The sequence below is a fragment of the Triplophysa rosa genome, linkage group LG20 (genome assembly GCF_024868665.1).
Source record: "Triplophysa rosa linkage group LG20, Trosa_1v2, whole genome shotgun sequence".
Lineage (NCBI taxonomy): Eukaryota > Metazoa > Chordata > Actinopteri > Cypriniformes > Nemacheilidae > Triplophysa > Triplophysa rosa.
The window spans coordinates 6525209-6540965 of record NC_079909.1 but is presented as its reverse complement, the minus strand read 5'-3'; the positions used below and the strand labels follow the sequence as shown (position 1 = coordinate 6540965).

Here is a 15757-nt window from a genome sequence, read left to right as displayed (position 1 = left end):
GATCTTTATTTTTAATATAAAAATAAGACAAAGATACATTAGATAGCTAGATAATTTTTTATATTTAAAAATAAAACATTTAATATACGCACACATAAATACTTGATTATTATAGTAGGCCTATTTAACTAGAATATTGTTGTGTTAGTCTTTTAAGTGTTTTAATAGAAACATGCTTTCTTTATGAACTTGGTAAAAATTGCTTTTGCATGCTTTTTAAACATTCATTAGATTTATATACTTAGGGCCGATTTTTTACTTACATAGTTTACAATACATATAAAAATGTAGCCTTAATTAAAACAATTTAATATTTCTTAAATGAAAGATAAACAATACACCACATCAATTGTAGACAAACAATAAACTTTTAGTTCGTTTATTTAGACAATATAAAGACGTAAAACACAGAAGCATTATGCATGGAAGACAAACATCATAACAAAAAAGCATATAAGCATGTAAATGCAAAAAAGTGCTACCAAGAATACATTCAGAATTTTCAAAATAATAATTAATAATCAATAACTCAGAACTGTATTTATTATATCTCAAGTTTATATGAAGATTTTTGTAAAAAACTGATTTTAAATGCCAAGGTGAAAGACCGGGCTTTTATCATTTCCAACATGTTAGAATAAAAAGCATCTGAATGCAACAGGTTTATTAAGGCTGACATGTTTGATCAGTTCAGTAGGAAAAAATAAAGGCCATTTTAATGTGACCCATCTAAGTCAAAAATCTTCCAGATGTTGCCCACTATTACATTTCAAGGTTTCCCTGAGCTGACTGTGACTGTCATTCACTGCTGTCATTATGTTCAATATTATACAAAATGTAATTTTGTTGTTGGAAACGCCTCAAAGGAATATTTCAGATTCACTACAAACAGCATTAATGGCATACTGCTGACTTCCACATTGGTCTGCTAACTGTAGTGAGACTCTCATTTATTAGTGAGGTAAATATACACAATTATTCTCTATGGTAATCAACATTATGCCACAAACGCTTATTACATGAAATTGTAGAAATCTACAAGAGCAGAACATGACTGTAAGAAGTAACAATCAAGCAAGTCATCTTGTTCTAAATATGCACACAATAAAAGGAAAACATCTCAGAAAGTTTCTAAATTAAACTGTTAGTTCACAAATGACAATTTGCTGTTCATTTACTTACCCATGCCATCCAGGAGGTACATAACAGGTGATGATTATTTTGAGCTAAAACTGTGGTCATTCATAATTCATAATAAGCAAAGGTCTATTGGAGTCAAAGATATCTTAATGATATATTGAGGTCTTATGAAGCATAACAATTGGTCTGTGAAAGAAACATTAAAACATTTACAACATTAACAGTAATCTATATGAATCCATTAAGCATCAGTCAGAAAAGGCATATTCAGGTTTTGTGTTCTTGAAAGGCACTGCGGGAAGACACCACACAAAGGGTTGTCTCAGATAAAGAGAAAGGGACATTTTTTACTACTCATTTCACCAGTGTTCCAAACAACTATATTGTGAGATACAATTGCCCATCTCACTCCAGGGTTACCAATTGGATTCACCTGAAGTTTCAGATGGGGTAGGGATGACTGGCAGAGGCTGCAGATTGCTAGTAATATGTTGTACATAACATTCAGTTTCTCGCCAAGGCCAAACATTTTGCTTCATAAAACCTCAAAATATCATCAGAAGCCACATTAAAATAACAGTCGACTCAAAAATAAAATTTCTGTCCATTCCATTTACTCACCACTTGAGTTGTTCCAGATCTGTATACATTTCTTTGTTCTGTTGAACACAGAGAAAGATATTTGGTAGAATGCTTGTAACCAAACAGTTCTTGGTCACCATTGACTATAGGAAAAATACAATGGAGTCAAAAGTGCCCCAGAACTGTTTGCTTTCCTATATTCTTCAAAATATCTTCTTTTGTGTTCAAAAGAACAAAGACATTTATAAAGTAATTTTTCCTACTACGTCAATAGGGTCCAAGAACTGTTTTGGTTACAAGCATTCTTCCAAATATCTTCCAAATATCTGTACATTTACACAGAATGAAGGGTGAGTAACTGAAGACAGAATTTTCATTTTTGGGTGAACTCTTTCTTTAAGTACTCTTTTGTTGCCTGTATCTGCTATTTTCACTCTTTGAGGACTTTGACTGACCAAGAACCACAGTTTAGGCAGAAAACGGTTCCTTCCTTACTGTTGTACTGGAGAAACTGTCATCAACATCTTGGATGGCCTGGGGGTGCATAAACTAACAGAAACTTTGCATTATTTAGTGAACTAATCGATTAAGTAGTTTTTTTCACATTCATATATTGGAAGAAAAATCTGCCAACAAAAAGTTAAGAGAAAAGACTGGAAGTATTAGTTTTAGTATCAAAATAAGACCACAAGCTTCTCTCACTGCTCCATATCCAATCTCTCTGCATATATAATGTGGAAATTTCCAATTCATACAAAAAATGCCTTTTTAATATTTCAGTCATTACGTTACAAGTGCATTATGAAATGTGCTTGCTCAGTTGGTGGAAAAAACAATTGTTAGACAAAGGCTACAATTATTTTACCCAGTTAGTATTTCCATTTTTGTAATGATTAGATACAAAATGGCTACAACAAAATAAATTTTAGTTTCTTGTGAAATCATAACCATATATCTCACAATGGGGTGTTATTTTACAAATGCTCCCTGATGTATTAAAACTTAAGAAAAAAATGGTTTCAATAGAAAAAAAGTGTAATCTATTTTTATCCTCATTGTGACACTTTAACAGTTCAAACTGATACACTGTCTTATTTTAAAAAATATACAAAACTGAGAACAGATCCAAAGTCAACCAAATTTTGCTTATCATAACGGAGAACTCTTGGTCATTAATATAATAAATGATTAATACTTTATGATATATGATTGTATGATCATGTTAACATTAGCTGCCACTAAATGTTGTGTGTGTGGTGTTTTAGCTACAGGTTATGATAAATATGCATACGGTTGAGGTGCACCATATGAGATATTAACAACCCATTTGTGTTTTCAATAAAAACTCATGGGATAATCGGTCAACTTCAGTTCAGGAGACACTGGGCTTTATCCACAAAACATGAGCAGAAGGAATGTGTAGTCAAATTTTACGTAACACAAGACAAACTGTAAGGTCCATTAAACACATTTTTAAGAAAAACAACAGAACAAACACATAACGCCAACCTTACCCTGTACACACAGCTGTTGACTTGTACACACTGACATCAGAGCCAACTTCTCAAGAAGCATGTACAGTAGTTGGATACTTTATGTTTTAGAACAAGTTCACCAGGATCAAGTTTGCGTCATTGTGTCACGTTGACTTAGGCCCTCTGCTATTTGGCTTATGTTTTGTTTTTTAGGTGCTAAACAATTAATAAAAATAATCAAACTTTTTTCAAAAGATAATGAAAAATTACATTAGATTCAGTTGAAGAGTTTGTGCCTGCAATTGGTTTATGCTTTCATGTCAGTTAGTAAGATCTCGTTATTTCACCAACTGTACAGCAAATGCATTTGGGAGACACTGAAATGAATGGGCTTCAGTGCAGTGTTTGGAACTATGGGTCACTCCATGACGCGAGTCACTTCTGCATTCCATTCTTCCAATAGACGTCTATGCGAGTGTTGTAACTCTGTTTTTCAACGTCTCTGGTAACATCCAAGTAAACAAGACATTCCGACCTGATCTCACGGAAAACATAACTATTTTACAAACTGGCGATTTTGCATAAATTTATATGAAATCTAACATGAAATTTCCCAAATATTCTGTCATCATTTACTCACCCTCTTGTCATTTCAAACCTGTATGACTTTTTTTCTTCCGCAGAACACAAAAGAAGATATTTTGAAGAATGTCGTTAACCTGCACCCATTCACTTGCTTTGGTTTTGTGTTCATACAATAGAAGTGAATGGGTACTGGCGCCGTTTGGTTACCAACTTTCTTCAAAATATCTTCTTTTGTGTTCTGTGGAAGCACCAGTCATACAGGTTTGAAATGACAAGAGGGCTAGTAAATGATGACAGAATTTTCATTTTTGGGCAAACTATCCCTTTAAATGTACGCATAAGTACGAATTCATAGAAATTAGCCACCTATTAAATCGTTTCGAATCGTCATGACATCGTGTTGGATATTCGGGATGAAGACATGGCATTTTTCCTATTTGGCCTAATGAGGGGTTCCGACATGTACCTACTGAATATGAATTGTACAAACAAAGAACACAAGGGCAAACAACAAAAATGCCCAAATCTATGGTCAGGTTCTCAACAAGTTCATTAAGAACGTTTATGATTCTGTGTCATTTAATTGCACCAAAATGAACAGGCCTTAAATCTTTTGCATGTTTAAAAGCACATAAGACATACAATAATGACCCCTTTCCATCCCAAGGGAAAACCTTTCAGTCAATTCTATCCGTTTTATCCTTATAGGACACATAGAAAAGAATTTGTGCTTTGAGTTGATCAAACTCTTAGCGCTGGGTGGTGGTTTGCGGAAGTACAATTGGCGTACAAGCTATTCCTGCGAAAGATTCTGGAAAATGCAGATCCCGCTCCCACTCATCTGTCTCTGTGTTATAAACCTGCACAATACTAGTGACGTTATTGAGATGCCAGTTGTATCCGCCAACAATATAGATCTTTTTATCCAGCAAGCAGCAGCCAGCCTCTGACTGACCGGCACGCATCGGGCTGACCGTTGTCCATTGATCGGTCTCTGGAACATAATACTCTACAGCGAGAACGTCAAAGCAGCGGTCAACATGGTCCATTCTGCCCCCCAAGGCATAAATGCGGTTATTCACGCTGATCATTGCGTGCAGGACTCGCGGCTCATTCATGGGGCACTTGAATTCCCACTGATCAGACGCTGGATCATAACAATGCAACGTCTTCTTATCCTCGACGGACACTCCGTAACCACCGGAGACGTAAAGTTTACCCCCGCACGTAGCGCCGGCATGACCCCAGATTCTCCTCTTTAGGGAATCCACATATATCCATTCGTTTTTCCTGGGGCAGTAGCACTCGACAGAAGACATGCTGCCAGCTCGGTTGCGCCCCCCTGTGGCGTAAAGTAGCCCGTGCAGCACGTTGAGCTGAAATTGAATGCGACTCTCCTGCATGGGCTGGATCCGCAGCCACTGGTTCAGATGGGGGTCGTAGCGGAAGCATAAGTCGACTGCGCCTTCTCCGCTGCGGTACTGCAAATGCTGCCCGCCCACCACGTACACAAAATTGTCCAGAACTGACACACACGCATGGCTGCACCCCATCTCCATTTCAGTAAGCTCTTTGAACTGTCGCGCCGTGATGTCAGGAAGATAAAAAACTTTGCCGCTAACAGAACGGTCGTTGTCGGTGTACGGCGTGCCGCCAAAAGTGATAAGCGACGTGATGTCGGACCGGATGGAAGTTCGGGCAGACTGCATGTCGTGCTGTCGGAACGGAAGGATCTGATAATTGAAGGCTTTCAGAAGAAACTGTTGACACAGGACGTCCTCCACCATGATGCTGACCGTCTGGACGCTGTCCACTAGTTCAGACGACCGCATTAACGGGAAGCGCACGTGGCAGAGAACTTCGCTGGCTGCGGCTCGCCTGGACTCGTCATGCTGCAGCCAGCGGATCGCAGCGTGGAACAAGTCGATCTCGCTACAGTTCTTCAACTTGTTGCTCTGGAGGAAGAACACCAGCCGCTCCATCGGAATGTGTAGGAAGTCTTCTTCCTGAGAGATTTGAAGGAAGTGACGGAATGTAAATGCATCCACAGACTTTTTGAGGGAGGAGAGGCTGAATGTGGTGGCCATCTGGCCGATGTTCAGACAAGTCTCCACACTCATGGCTGATTTTAGGAACTCCTCGCAAAGATCCACCACAGGCACCATCTGCAGGAACACAGCTGCTCCGAGAACATCCTGGATGCAGTCCAGGTCCAAAGTGACCTCGGAACTGTAAGCAAAATCGATGATGTGCTTCAGTCCTCTGGCTGATAGACCTTTTAGCTCAATGGTGTCCTGGTTTGACTCCTTCATTCCTCCAGTGAACATGGCTCTGTGTGGATCAGAAAGAGTATTACTCAAAAGATCTGACACCTTCTTACTCCAAGGAACAGTTCACCTAAAGATACAGTGTTATTTTTTACTCACCCTCATGTTATTCCAACCTTTGGGTTGGTTTAACCCTTGTATGGTGTTAATATTTTTGTGACTCAGCCACATATTTTTGTTACTGGACCCACAGTATATTGTCAGAAGAAATGGTCCCAAACGGTCATTGGAACTGTACCCTTTTAAAGGTCCTAATATGTACCTCTGAGGTACTAATATAATATCTTTAGGTGCAAAGGTGTGCTTTTTAAAAGAGTACAGCTCCAGTGACCGCTTGGGACCATTTTTTTGACAGTTTAGTATTCGGCTTTCAAGTCAATACAGCCATAAAAATGTATGCAAAACACTTGATCTTATTCAAACACGGTTTCATTAGACACACGCGTCTGGCCCGAAGTTAACTCTGGTCTATGTTTGGTTATAATATAAGGATTTATTTTATATTTAATGTATGTTAATATTAATTTACATTATTATTTTATTGTACTGTATATTAATTGTATTAAATTTAATTAAAGCTAGTCAACAGTTGATCATTTGTTTAATCCTTCATACTGGAAGTTAAGTTTGGGCCACATAACATCTGTTTACAGTATGTTGCTGCCGCTGAAACCGTCTATATCAGTGTTTCCCAACCCTGGTCCTCTGGGCACACCTTCTAGAATGTTTTAATTCTCTCCTAATCTAAAACATTCTGGAAGGTGTGCCCCGAGGACCAGGGTTGGGAAACACTGGTCTATATGGTTAATATTTGTCATATACCTGAAACATGAACTTATTTTATTTGTCACAAATTATTTGTCAACCATGGACACTGTTGATGTTAATGATAGGATTTTGGACCCTTCGAGGGGTCCACAGAGTTTAACAGGTCTCACCTTTATGAAAAACAATGCTATTCATTTTTTTATAAAGTAAAGAAAATACTAAAAAGACAAATCTATAATTTGGGTAAAAGAAAAACATTTGTCTTCTTGAATAAATATGCCTTAGGTTAAAAAAACAATTAATCGCATACATTTTTATGGCAAACATTGAAAAAGGTTCCCACAAACAAACATTACACAAGGTTTTAAAAACGTTTCCACAGTTTAAATGTTTATATGCATTTTAGGCTGAGGCCTTGCTTTTCAAACTTTCTTTTTCCCAGGGTTAAGCATAAGTCCAAGGCCTAAAAAAATAATATAAATAATTCATCCTATCTAAATGATGTTATGGATGTTAAAATAAGTCTGAAAAAGTTGGAACAGTATTTCCAAGGTTAGAGAAAAGCAGTTCATATGCACATGGGAAAAAGTTTGTTTTCACTGCCATTGCAAACCTTGCTTTATTCAAAAGCTCCTCAGAAATCTAGCACTCGACTTTTCAACAAAAAAGACATCAGAACAGACCCCTGTACTCCCCATTTAAAGCCAAAGCAAACAAACAATGTTGAGTAAAACATGGGGAAATGTTGTTTCTTGGCTGAAGTATCGCTTAATGTCACTCTATACCACACATGTCATGTCTCACCTGAAGTAGTCACTGCAGGAGGCCAAAACAGCTTTGTGAACTTCAAAACGCTCGTTGTCAATGGCCAGAACCACATCCAGCAACTGACCTTGAGCTCGCAATGCAGACAACCCCCTCAGGAGAGTATTACTGTGGCTGGGGGCCGAGAAAGTACAACGAAGCACGCTATTCTTGTTGTCAGCCATGCTGGAAAGAGAAAGAAACAACTTTATCCTTCACCACTCTCCGCTTATTATGTCTTTCACTTACGGTCAATGGAACTTTGCTTAATGCATCTGCTGTCTCCAGACACTCCACCACCTTCTTTCAGTTTCTAAACTCTTGCAGGATCTCACCATGATCTCTGTAATGCTGCTTAGTTTTCAATTATTCATCAAATGGAAACACAACCCATTAGACTCACAAATGCCAAACACCAAACAGTTGTTGTGACCAAAACCCATAAACTCAACCGGTGTTTGTGAACACGGTGCATACAAACTTGAACTTATTTTACTGAGTAGACTTTTTTAGACTCAAAACTCATTTGGCAGATATTATGAATAATTTACCTCAAAGTAGATCTGTACTTTTTAGAAATGGGATCCGTGCAACATACATAAACATTGTTTATGTGGGATACGACCACAGCCAATAACAACGGCAGAACAACACAGTGACACAAACGAACACTGGTAAGTAAAAATAAACATTTTCGTATGGTCACAGAACGCAAACAACCGTTATTCAACCTGTTTCCTCTCCATACATTATAGTGGCTTATGTCTGTACCGTTATGAAAAGCCTCTCAGACATGCAACATATGGTGCTGCAGCATGCATGTCTGTCTACCTGCTTTGAGCTCGATTTAACTCCACACCATCCGACTCCGCCATGCTCAGCCAGGATGAAGAAGGTCATCATGTGGACAAACTCAAATCACCGCTAGCCATGCTCAGTATGGCTAAAATATAAAACAAAACAAAACACATTACGTTAATAACCAGTAAACAAAACATCGCATATTTATTTCTTTTGAATAAAATGCATATACTTTATGAAGATAATAATCAAATTAAAGAGAGCAATGTTTTTGTTTTACCCCCAATAGTATTGCACGGCCTGCACTGAAGGACACAATCCAGGTGCTAAGAGTTCAGCTCACCTGCGCGCACCCTCCGACCAGCGCGACCCCGCAACCGCTGCGCGCTCACGAACACGCCACTCCCGCACGACTTCGCGTTACATCTACCCAATATGACACCGTTACACAACATAAACTACGTGTGCTGTTTGTTATTATTAGTTTCTATGCAACTCAGCTGTTCAGAGCAATCCTTCCAGAATGCGTAAATACATCCTCTTATTGATTTTTTTGCGCAGAAAACGCGCAGCCCCGTTCACCGTAAGGGGCGTGGTCCTCGCCGCTTCACATGACGTATAATTTACGCGTCCAGTCGAGTCACACACGAGGGACATTGCGATCGTTCCTCACAAATAACTTACGTTTTTATAGAAGAAAATATTAATGTTTTGGATAATTTGTTGAGGGTGGTAAAATGGCTACGTTTGAGTCTCTCGGCCTGTGTGATTGGTTGATCCAGCAGTGTAAGCAGATGGGCATAAATCGTCCAACGCCAGTACAGGAGAAATGTATCCCAGCCATACTGGAAGGTAAATATCTAAATCTGTTTGTCATAACAGCCTTAAACGCGACAGAAATATCAAGATCACAGTAATTAATAAGTTATAAACACACAATTAAGTCGTGGTTGTACTTTCGTGTGTTTTAGGTGGTTGTAGTAAACAAAAAGGAGTGATCAGTTTGTCACCCGAGTTGTGTTTTTCACGCAGGTCGGGACTGCATGGGCTGTGCAAAAACTGGAAGTGGGAAAACGGCAGCTTTTGTCCTCCCAGTGCTGCAAAAGTTGTCTGACGACCCTTATGGTGTTTTCTGCTTGGTCTTAACCCCCACTAGGTTTACTTCGTTACTTGTTTACATAAAAATATTAACTTTCCTTATGGGTGTTTTGTCAGCTGTGACGTCATTATCTCTTCATGTCTGTCCAGGGAGCTTGCTTACCAGATAGCAGAACAGTTCCGAGCATTAGGAAAGCCACTGGGCTTGAAGGACTGTATCATTGTGGGTGGAATGGGTAAGACAGTATTCAGAGTATCCTGACCTTGTAACAAAATATTTTATAAATGTCTTGTATATCCAAATGCTTTATTTAGTATGTTATTTTTTCTTCAAGACATGGTCACCCAGGGTTTAGAGCTGTCGAGAATGCCTCATGTTGTTGTTGCTACACCAGGACGACTTGCTGATCACATCAGAAGCTCTGACACCATCAACTTGAACAAAATCCAGTTTCTAGTAATGATGCTGAACTTTCAAACATTCCAATTCAGTATTTTATATCGATTGTTTTGTCTTCAAAATATCCAAGTATGTCTGTTTTAAAGCAATTATTCTATGTTTTTTGGCAGATCCTGGATGAAGCCGACCGTCTTTTGGAGCAGGGCTGCACAGATTTCACTAAAGACCTAGAGGTCATTCTCAGTGTTGTGCCTGCAAAACGCCAGACACTGCTGTTCAGTGCCACACTTACAGACACGCTGCAGCAGCTACAGAGCATCGCCATGAACAAACCTTTCTTCTGGGAGCACACATCTGAGTAAGTCACTGTGTGTGTGTGTGTGTGTGTGTGTGTGTGTGTGTGTGTGTGTATAGAGACCCAAAAGGAGGAGTGAGGTTGTTGTGTTGATGCTAATAAACCGTACAGCTGTTTAGACACAGATCAGGTAGTAGACATATTATGTTGATGCATTGATGTGACTTAAATATTAAGAAAGGGTTCTTCTCTCTTTCAGGGTGCGAACAGTAGAAGAGTTGGATCAGAGATACATCCTCACTCCTGAGAAGGTCAAGGATGCTTACCTGGTCCATCTCATCCAGAAGTTCCAGGATGAACATGCTGACTGGTCTGTCATAATATTCACAAACACATGCAAGTAAGTCCTCAGTTACAGTGCAAGAGAATGTTAAGCTTAAGATGATGTTGTGTTTATAAGTTTATAAATATTACAGGAACTGTCAGATACTCACAATGATGCTGCGTGAATTCAATTTCCCAACCATCACTCTGCACTCAATGATGAAGCAGGTAAAGGACGTGTTACCTAGATAAAACAGATTTTTACTTTGTGCCTAATTTCTGGCTTAAGTTTTTGTGTTTTGTCTTTTTCCAGAGACAGCGTTTTGCCAACCTGGCAAAGTTCAAGTCAAACGTCTTCAAAATTCTCGTAGCAACAGATGTTGCTGCCAGGTATGAAGCATTTTTCATCATTCTCATAATGGTTTCTAACCTCTGTAAGTCAACTATGTGTAGTATTGTGAAACAGCTTTAGAGACAACCAATTATTAACTGTCTTAAAACTATAAATATTTATATGCTTTGTACAGTCTCAAAAATCTATGTGTTGTTTACATCTGAGAGATGAACAAGTCAAATTAATGCAGTGTTTATGAAAAAACCTATTTGAGTTTGATTATTTATTTGCCTCTAATGTATTTTTTGTGTGATTTATCTGAAGGGGTTTGGATATTCCCACCGTACAGGTTGTTATCAACCATAACACGCCAGGTTTGCCTAAAACTTACATCCACAGAGTGGGACGAACTGCTCGAGCTGGTGAGTTTAGTGCTGACCTATTAGTGCTCTTAACATTAGTTAACCTTTGTGCTTTAGCTCACATTGTCCTTCTTCTGTGGTCCAGGTCGAAATGGTGTATCCATTACATTAGTCACACAATACGACATCCACCTTGTCAGTGCCATTGAGGAACTGATACGTAAGTTCACCCCAGAAACTGTCGGCCGGGCCTAATAAACCAATTTTACAGATACGTTTTAAACTGGCACTTAATTTTTAAAAGTCATCCCATACTCTCAAGTGTTGCAGTCTACATTTCATGCATTGATTTACTGTATTGTTTGTATTTTTAGAGGCAAAATTGAAGGAGTTTACAGTTGAAGAAAAAGAGGTGTTAAAGATCCTCACGCAGGTCAACGTAACAAGACGACAATGTGAAATTGTGAGACTCCATTTTATGAGTGGTCATTTTTTTTGTTTCACACAGAACATGCGTTTTATTGTATAATATTTTATTCTGTTGTAGAAACTGGAGGCAACTGATTTTGATGAGAAGAAGAACATCAACAAAAGGAAACGGATGATTCTAGAGGGAAAAGTGAGGGTTTTTTTTTTTCACACTGTCAGAAAGTAGAGCTCTAAACATAAACTTTCTGTAAAGGCAAGATCTGTTAAATTCTGCTAAATGAAATTGTGTTTGATTCAGTTTTATATTTGACCTATTTTTATTTTGACATCATAGGATCCAGATTTGGAAGAAAAAAGGAAACATGAACTTGACAAAATGAAGCGAAAGGAAAAGTTAAAAGGAAAAACTCAAGAAAAGCATCAGAAGAAAAAGCAACAACAAAAAAGAACATGACAGTAGTGGACTCTTGAAGCTGCATATTTGATTTCGTACATATTGTTTTTATCATTCATTTGCCGCAATTCAATGTAAAACAATAAAAATATGACACTATTTTGAAATAAACAGCATTTTATTGGGACGTTGACTCTGTTCCTAAATAAAACAAGTCACACGAAAATTGAAGTAAATATCTTGACTCGCAAACATCTTTAACGCTAGCCTAAACTCTTATTTTGACAACTTCCGGTCTCACCCGGAAGTAAATTGAACGCAGTCATTTCGACCGCTTGGGTTGTACGTTCGATTTAGAACAAACCTTTGTGATTTCAAAATTAATCTATTTAATCCACAGTTACATAAGATTAACAAATCGTTTGGCTGACATGGTAAGCATACGCATAATACTGCTTATTAGTCTTGAAGTATCTGTGAATTATGATGGAGCGTTGTAGATTGGCGCTCACTTTCTTGCCCTGTAACAATTAAGAGATTTCTGATTTTTGAAACCTTCTATCTTGATTTATTAAATCTGCACTTGTTGGTGTAAACAATACAATTCTGTGAACGCTAATACATACTCCTGCAAACAGAAACATAGACCGCTAGATCACACAACTTGAGTTTCCATGTGCTTTTTTCTATCGACAATTAATCACCAGCGTCAAATCCAAATAATGTCCGAGGTGATGAACGGGTTTAACGTTATTTGACTTCTCTTGTTTTCCAGCTCCCGTTATCTTTACTGAAGACAGCACAGAACCATCCGATGGTGAGTATGAAGCACCACATGTGCTGCTTGTTTTGTCTACAAACGACATCAACAGTATTAATTTAGCATCATGGTAAAGAATGAAACATTTCTCATTTATTTCCTTCACAGACTATCATAGCAATTGAGTTTGTAAAGGTTTAGTTGGGTGAAGCTATATAAAGCTGCTTAAAAAATAAGGTTTAATTGCAAGGTCTCTGGTATAAAATATACTGCTATGGTCTTGTAAAGCCATATACAGTTAGATCCATAAATATTTGAACAGAGGCACATTTTTTTGCTATTTTAGCTATGTACCTAAATGTATTCGAGTAACAGTTATATAATGGATATTGGTTTAAAGTGCACACTCTCAGCTTTATTGAGTGTATTCACATCCAGATTAGATGAAGGCTTTAGGAATTACAACTCTTTAATATGTAGCTTCCCCCTTTTTCAGGGGACCAAAAGTAATTGGACAGTTGATCTCATATGGACACATCCAGGATTTTTTGTTGCTAAACTGAACGGTGTGTTTTTTTTTCTCAGAATGTACCTAATTGTTGATTTGGTCGCTCTTAATGTTCCTGGCATCTTTCTGATGGATTTGTTGTGTTTTTTAAATCTAACTGGTCTGTTTCACTTGCATGGAGATCTCCCTGAACCCCATGATATTGGCTCACAGCAACAGTTTCCAAATGCAAACGCCACACGTAGCATCAACTCCAGTCCAGACCTTTAATATGCTTCATTTATGAAGAAATTATTTAAGGAAATGCCCATACCTGTCCATAGAACAGCTTTTGATTCAACTGTCCAATTACTTTTGGTCCCCTGAAAAGGTGGAAGCTACATATTAAAGAGCTGCAATTCCTAAAGCCTTCAGCTAATCTGGATGTGAATAAACTCAATAAAGCTGAGAATGTTCACTTTAAGCCAATATCCATTATACAACTGTTACTTGAATAAATTTTGGTACACAGCTAAAATAACAAAAAATGTGCCTCTGTCCAAATATTTATGGACTTAACTGTAGCAGTCAAAGTTGTTGATGGTAGATGATATTTACTTCTGAAATTGATACGAAAAATTCACAAAATCAAATGATGCAATCAATGTACCTCCACAATATTTTTGTTAGATAGAGTAAAACCACCTAAAGGAGTTGTCAATTTCCTAGGTTGTATTTCATCCTGCTTTTGTTTCCAGCTGGTGGAGTTGAAGAATGGTGAGACATACAACGGTCATCTGGTCAGCTGTGACAACTGGATGAACATCAATTTGAGAGAAGTTATTTGCACCTCACGGGTAAATAAAACACAGTCTCTAGAGAAGCCCTCAAGACACCCTTGAAGGGTCTTAAGAGTATTTTAAACATTGTTGTGATTGAGAGGTCACACAACTTTTAGTTGAAATGTAAGTGATGTCATCTGTGTGAATTTTTTTTTTTTACAGGATGGAGATAAGTTTTGGAGGATGCCGGAATGTTACATCAGAGGAAGCACCATTAAATACTTAAGAATCCCTGATGAGATCATAGATATGGTGAAAGAGGAAGTAGTGTCAAAGGGACGTGGCCGGGGTGGAATGCAGCAGAACAAACCACAAGGAAAGGGCAGGGGAGGCGGACCTGGCAGAGGAGGCGCACCTGGCAGAGGTAATTTTTATTTCAATTTCCTCATTTGCTGGATGAAAATCTGAAATATCATATTGTGTTAACACAGTTTTTGAAGTTGTCACATAATATCTCTCTGTCCTTTTAGGTGTGTTTGGAGGCCGTGGTAGAGGTATTCCCGGTACTGGACGTGGGCTGCAACAAGACAAAAAGCCTGGAAAGCCACAAGGTGTCAAAAACCAACACTAGCTTTAATGCAGGGCCTGATGTGTTAGAGTTTTACTACTTTCATCTACAGAACAACTCTTTGGGTCACTTGACATTCACACATTTACATCTTTTTTTTCTGGTAGAGCCTTATTAAAAATGTTCAGTCCATGCATCAAACTGACACATTATTGTTGTCATGAACCCTTTTTTTTTGCACTGAGTTGATTTGTAAGACCTTGGATAAAACAACACAGAACCTTGGTCATGTAAAGTTTTACAAAATACCTGTAAAATAAAACAGATGTTTTGTGTCGTCTGCTTTCTCAGTTTGATAATCAACCCAAGAGAGTGCGTTTGATTTAAAAGGATCTAGGTGAAGATTTTAATTTGGACAAATCGTAATGTAGAGATGCTCTTCCATTCATTCTGAACCGTTTTTATTTTCTGTTTGCTCACGTTTTCACATTTGCTCCGTTTAAATTTTTTGTGCTTTACAGTGCAACTTGACTTGTGTATAATGCACTTGTGAATAAAAGATTTTTGTTAAATATTGCAATTGACCCTTCGCAAGCAGTTTGATTGACATGCAATCTGACCAATCATAACACCGATGTTATGTGCCCCTGTGACTGACTGCCATTTTGTCCGACAAACAAACCAGTCCCGACAAGCTGGCGTAGAGCTTTGATGATTAATATGAAAATAGCTTTTTATTTATTGTAATAGTAAACAGGGAGATGTACAGTATCTCACAGAAGTGAGTACACCCCTCACATTTTTGTAAATATTTTATATCTTTTCATGTGACAACACCGAAGAAATGACACTTTGCTACAATGTAAAGTAGTGAGTGTACAGCTTGTATAACAGTGTAAATTTGCTGTTCCTCAAAACAACTCAACACACAGCCATTAATGTCTAAACCGCTGGCAACAAAAGTGAGTGAAAATGTCCAAATTGAGACCAAAGTGTCAATATTTTGTGTGGCCACCATTATTTTCCAGCACTGCCTTAACCC

General features: G+C 38.1%; 3 protein-coding genes across 4 annotated transcripts; 2 read left to right on the top strand and 1 right to left on the bottom strand.

Annotated features, from left to right (window-relative positions):
- Positions 1 to 406: 406 nt before the first annotated feature.
- On the bottom strand, positions 407 to 9071 carry klhl26 (kelch-like family member 26). Of its 2 annotated transcripts, none has more exons than XM_057362217.1 (4): positions 8763 to 9071; positions 8513 to 8624; positions 7682 to 7867; positions 407 to 6113 (listed from the first exon to the last, which is right to left on the bottom strand). In XM_057362217.1, the coding sequence occupies exons 2-4, from the start codon at positions 8554 to 8556 to the stop codon at positions 4532 to 4534; spliced, it is 1812 nt and encodes a 603-aa protein (XP_057218200.1). In that variant the 5' UTR covers positions 8557 to 8624; positions 8763 to 9071; the 3' UTR covers positions 407 to 4531. The 2 variants fall into 2 exon arrangements, with proteins under 2 accessions (XP_057218200.1, XP_057218201.1); XM_057362218.1 differs by having other exon boundaries at positions 8826 to 9071.
- A 30-nt stretch (positions 9072 to 9101) lies between these two features.
- On the top strand, positions 9102 to 12322 carry ddx49 (DEAD (Asp-Glu-Ala-Asp) box polypeptide 49). Its single transcript, XM_057362219.1, has 13 exons — positions 9102 to 9334; positions 9515 to 9638; positions 9731 to 9816; positions 9916 to 10037; positions 10151 to 10338; positions 10535 to 10675; positions 10752 to 10827; positions 10913 to 10989; positions 11258 to 11355; positions 11441 to 11515; positions 11670 to 11758; positions 11843 to 11914; positions 12059 to 12322. Exons 1-13 carry the CDS (start codon positions 9220 to 9222, stop codon positions 12176 to 12178), a joined length of 1383 nt encoding a protein of 460 aa, XP_057218202.1. The 5' UTR covers positions 9102 to 9219; the 3' UTR covers positions 12179 to 12322.
- A 113-nt stretch (positions 12323 to 12435) lies between these two features.
- Positions 12436 to 15300, top strand: lsm4 (LSM4 homolog, U6 small nuclear RNA and mRNA degradation associated). Its single transcript, XM_057362221.1, has 5 exons — positions 12436 to 12552; positions 12894 to 12935; positions 14124 to 14222; positions 14370 to 14571; positions 14678 to 15300. The coding sequence occupies exons 1-5, from the start codon at positions 12550 to 12552 to the stop codon at positions 14776 to 14778; spliced, it is 447 nt and encodes a 148-aa protein (XP_057218204.1). The 5' UTR covers positions 12436 to 12549; the 3' UTR covers positions 14779 to 15300.
- The last annotated feature ends 457 nt before the right edge of the window (positions 15301 to 15757 follow it).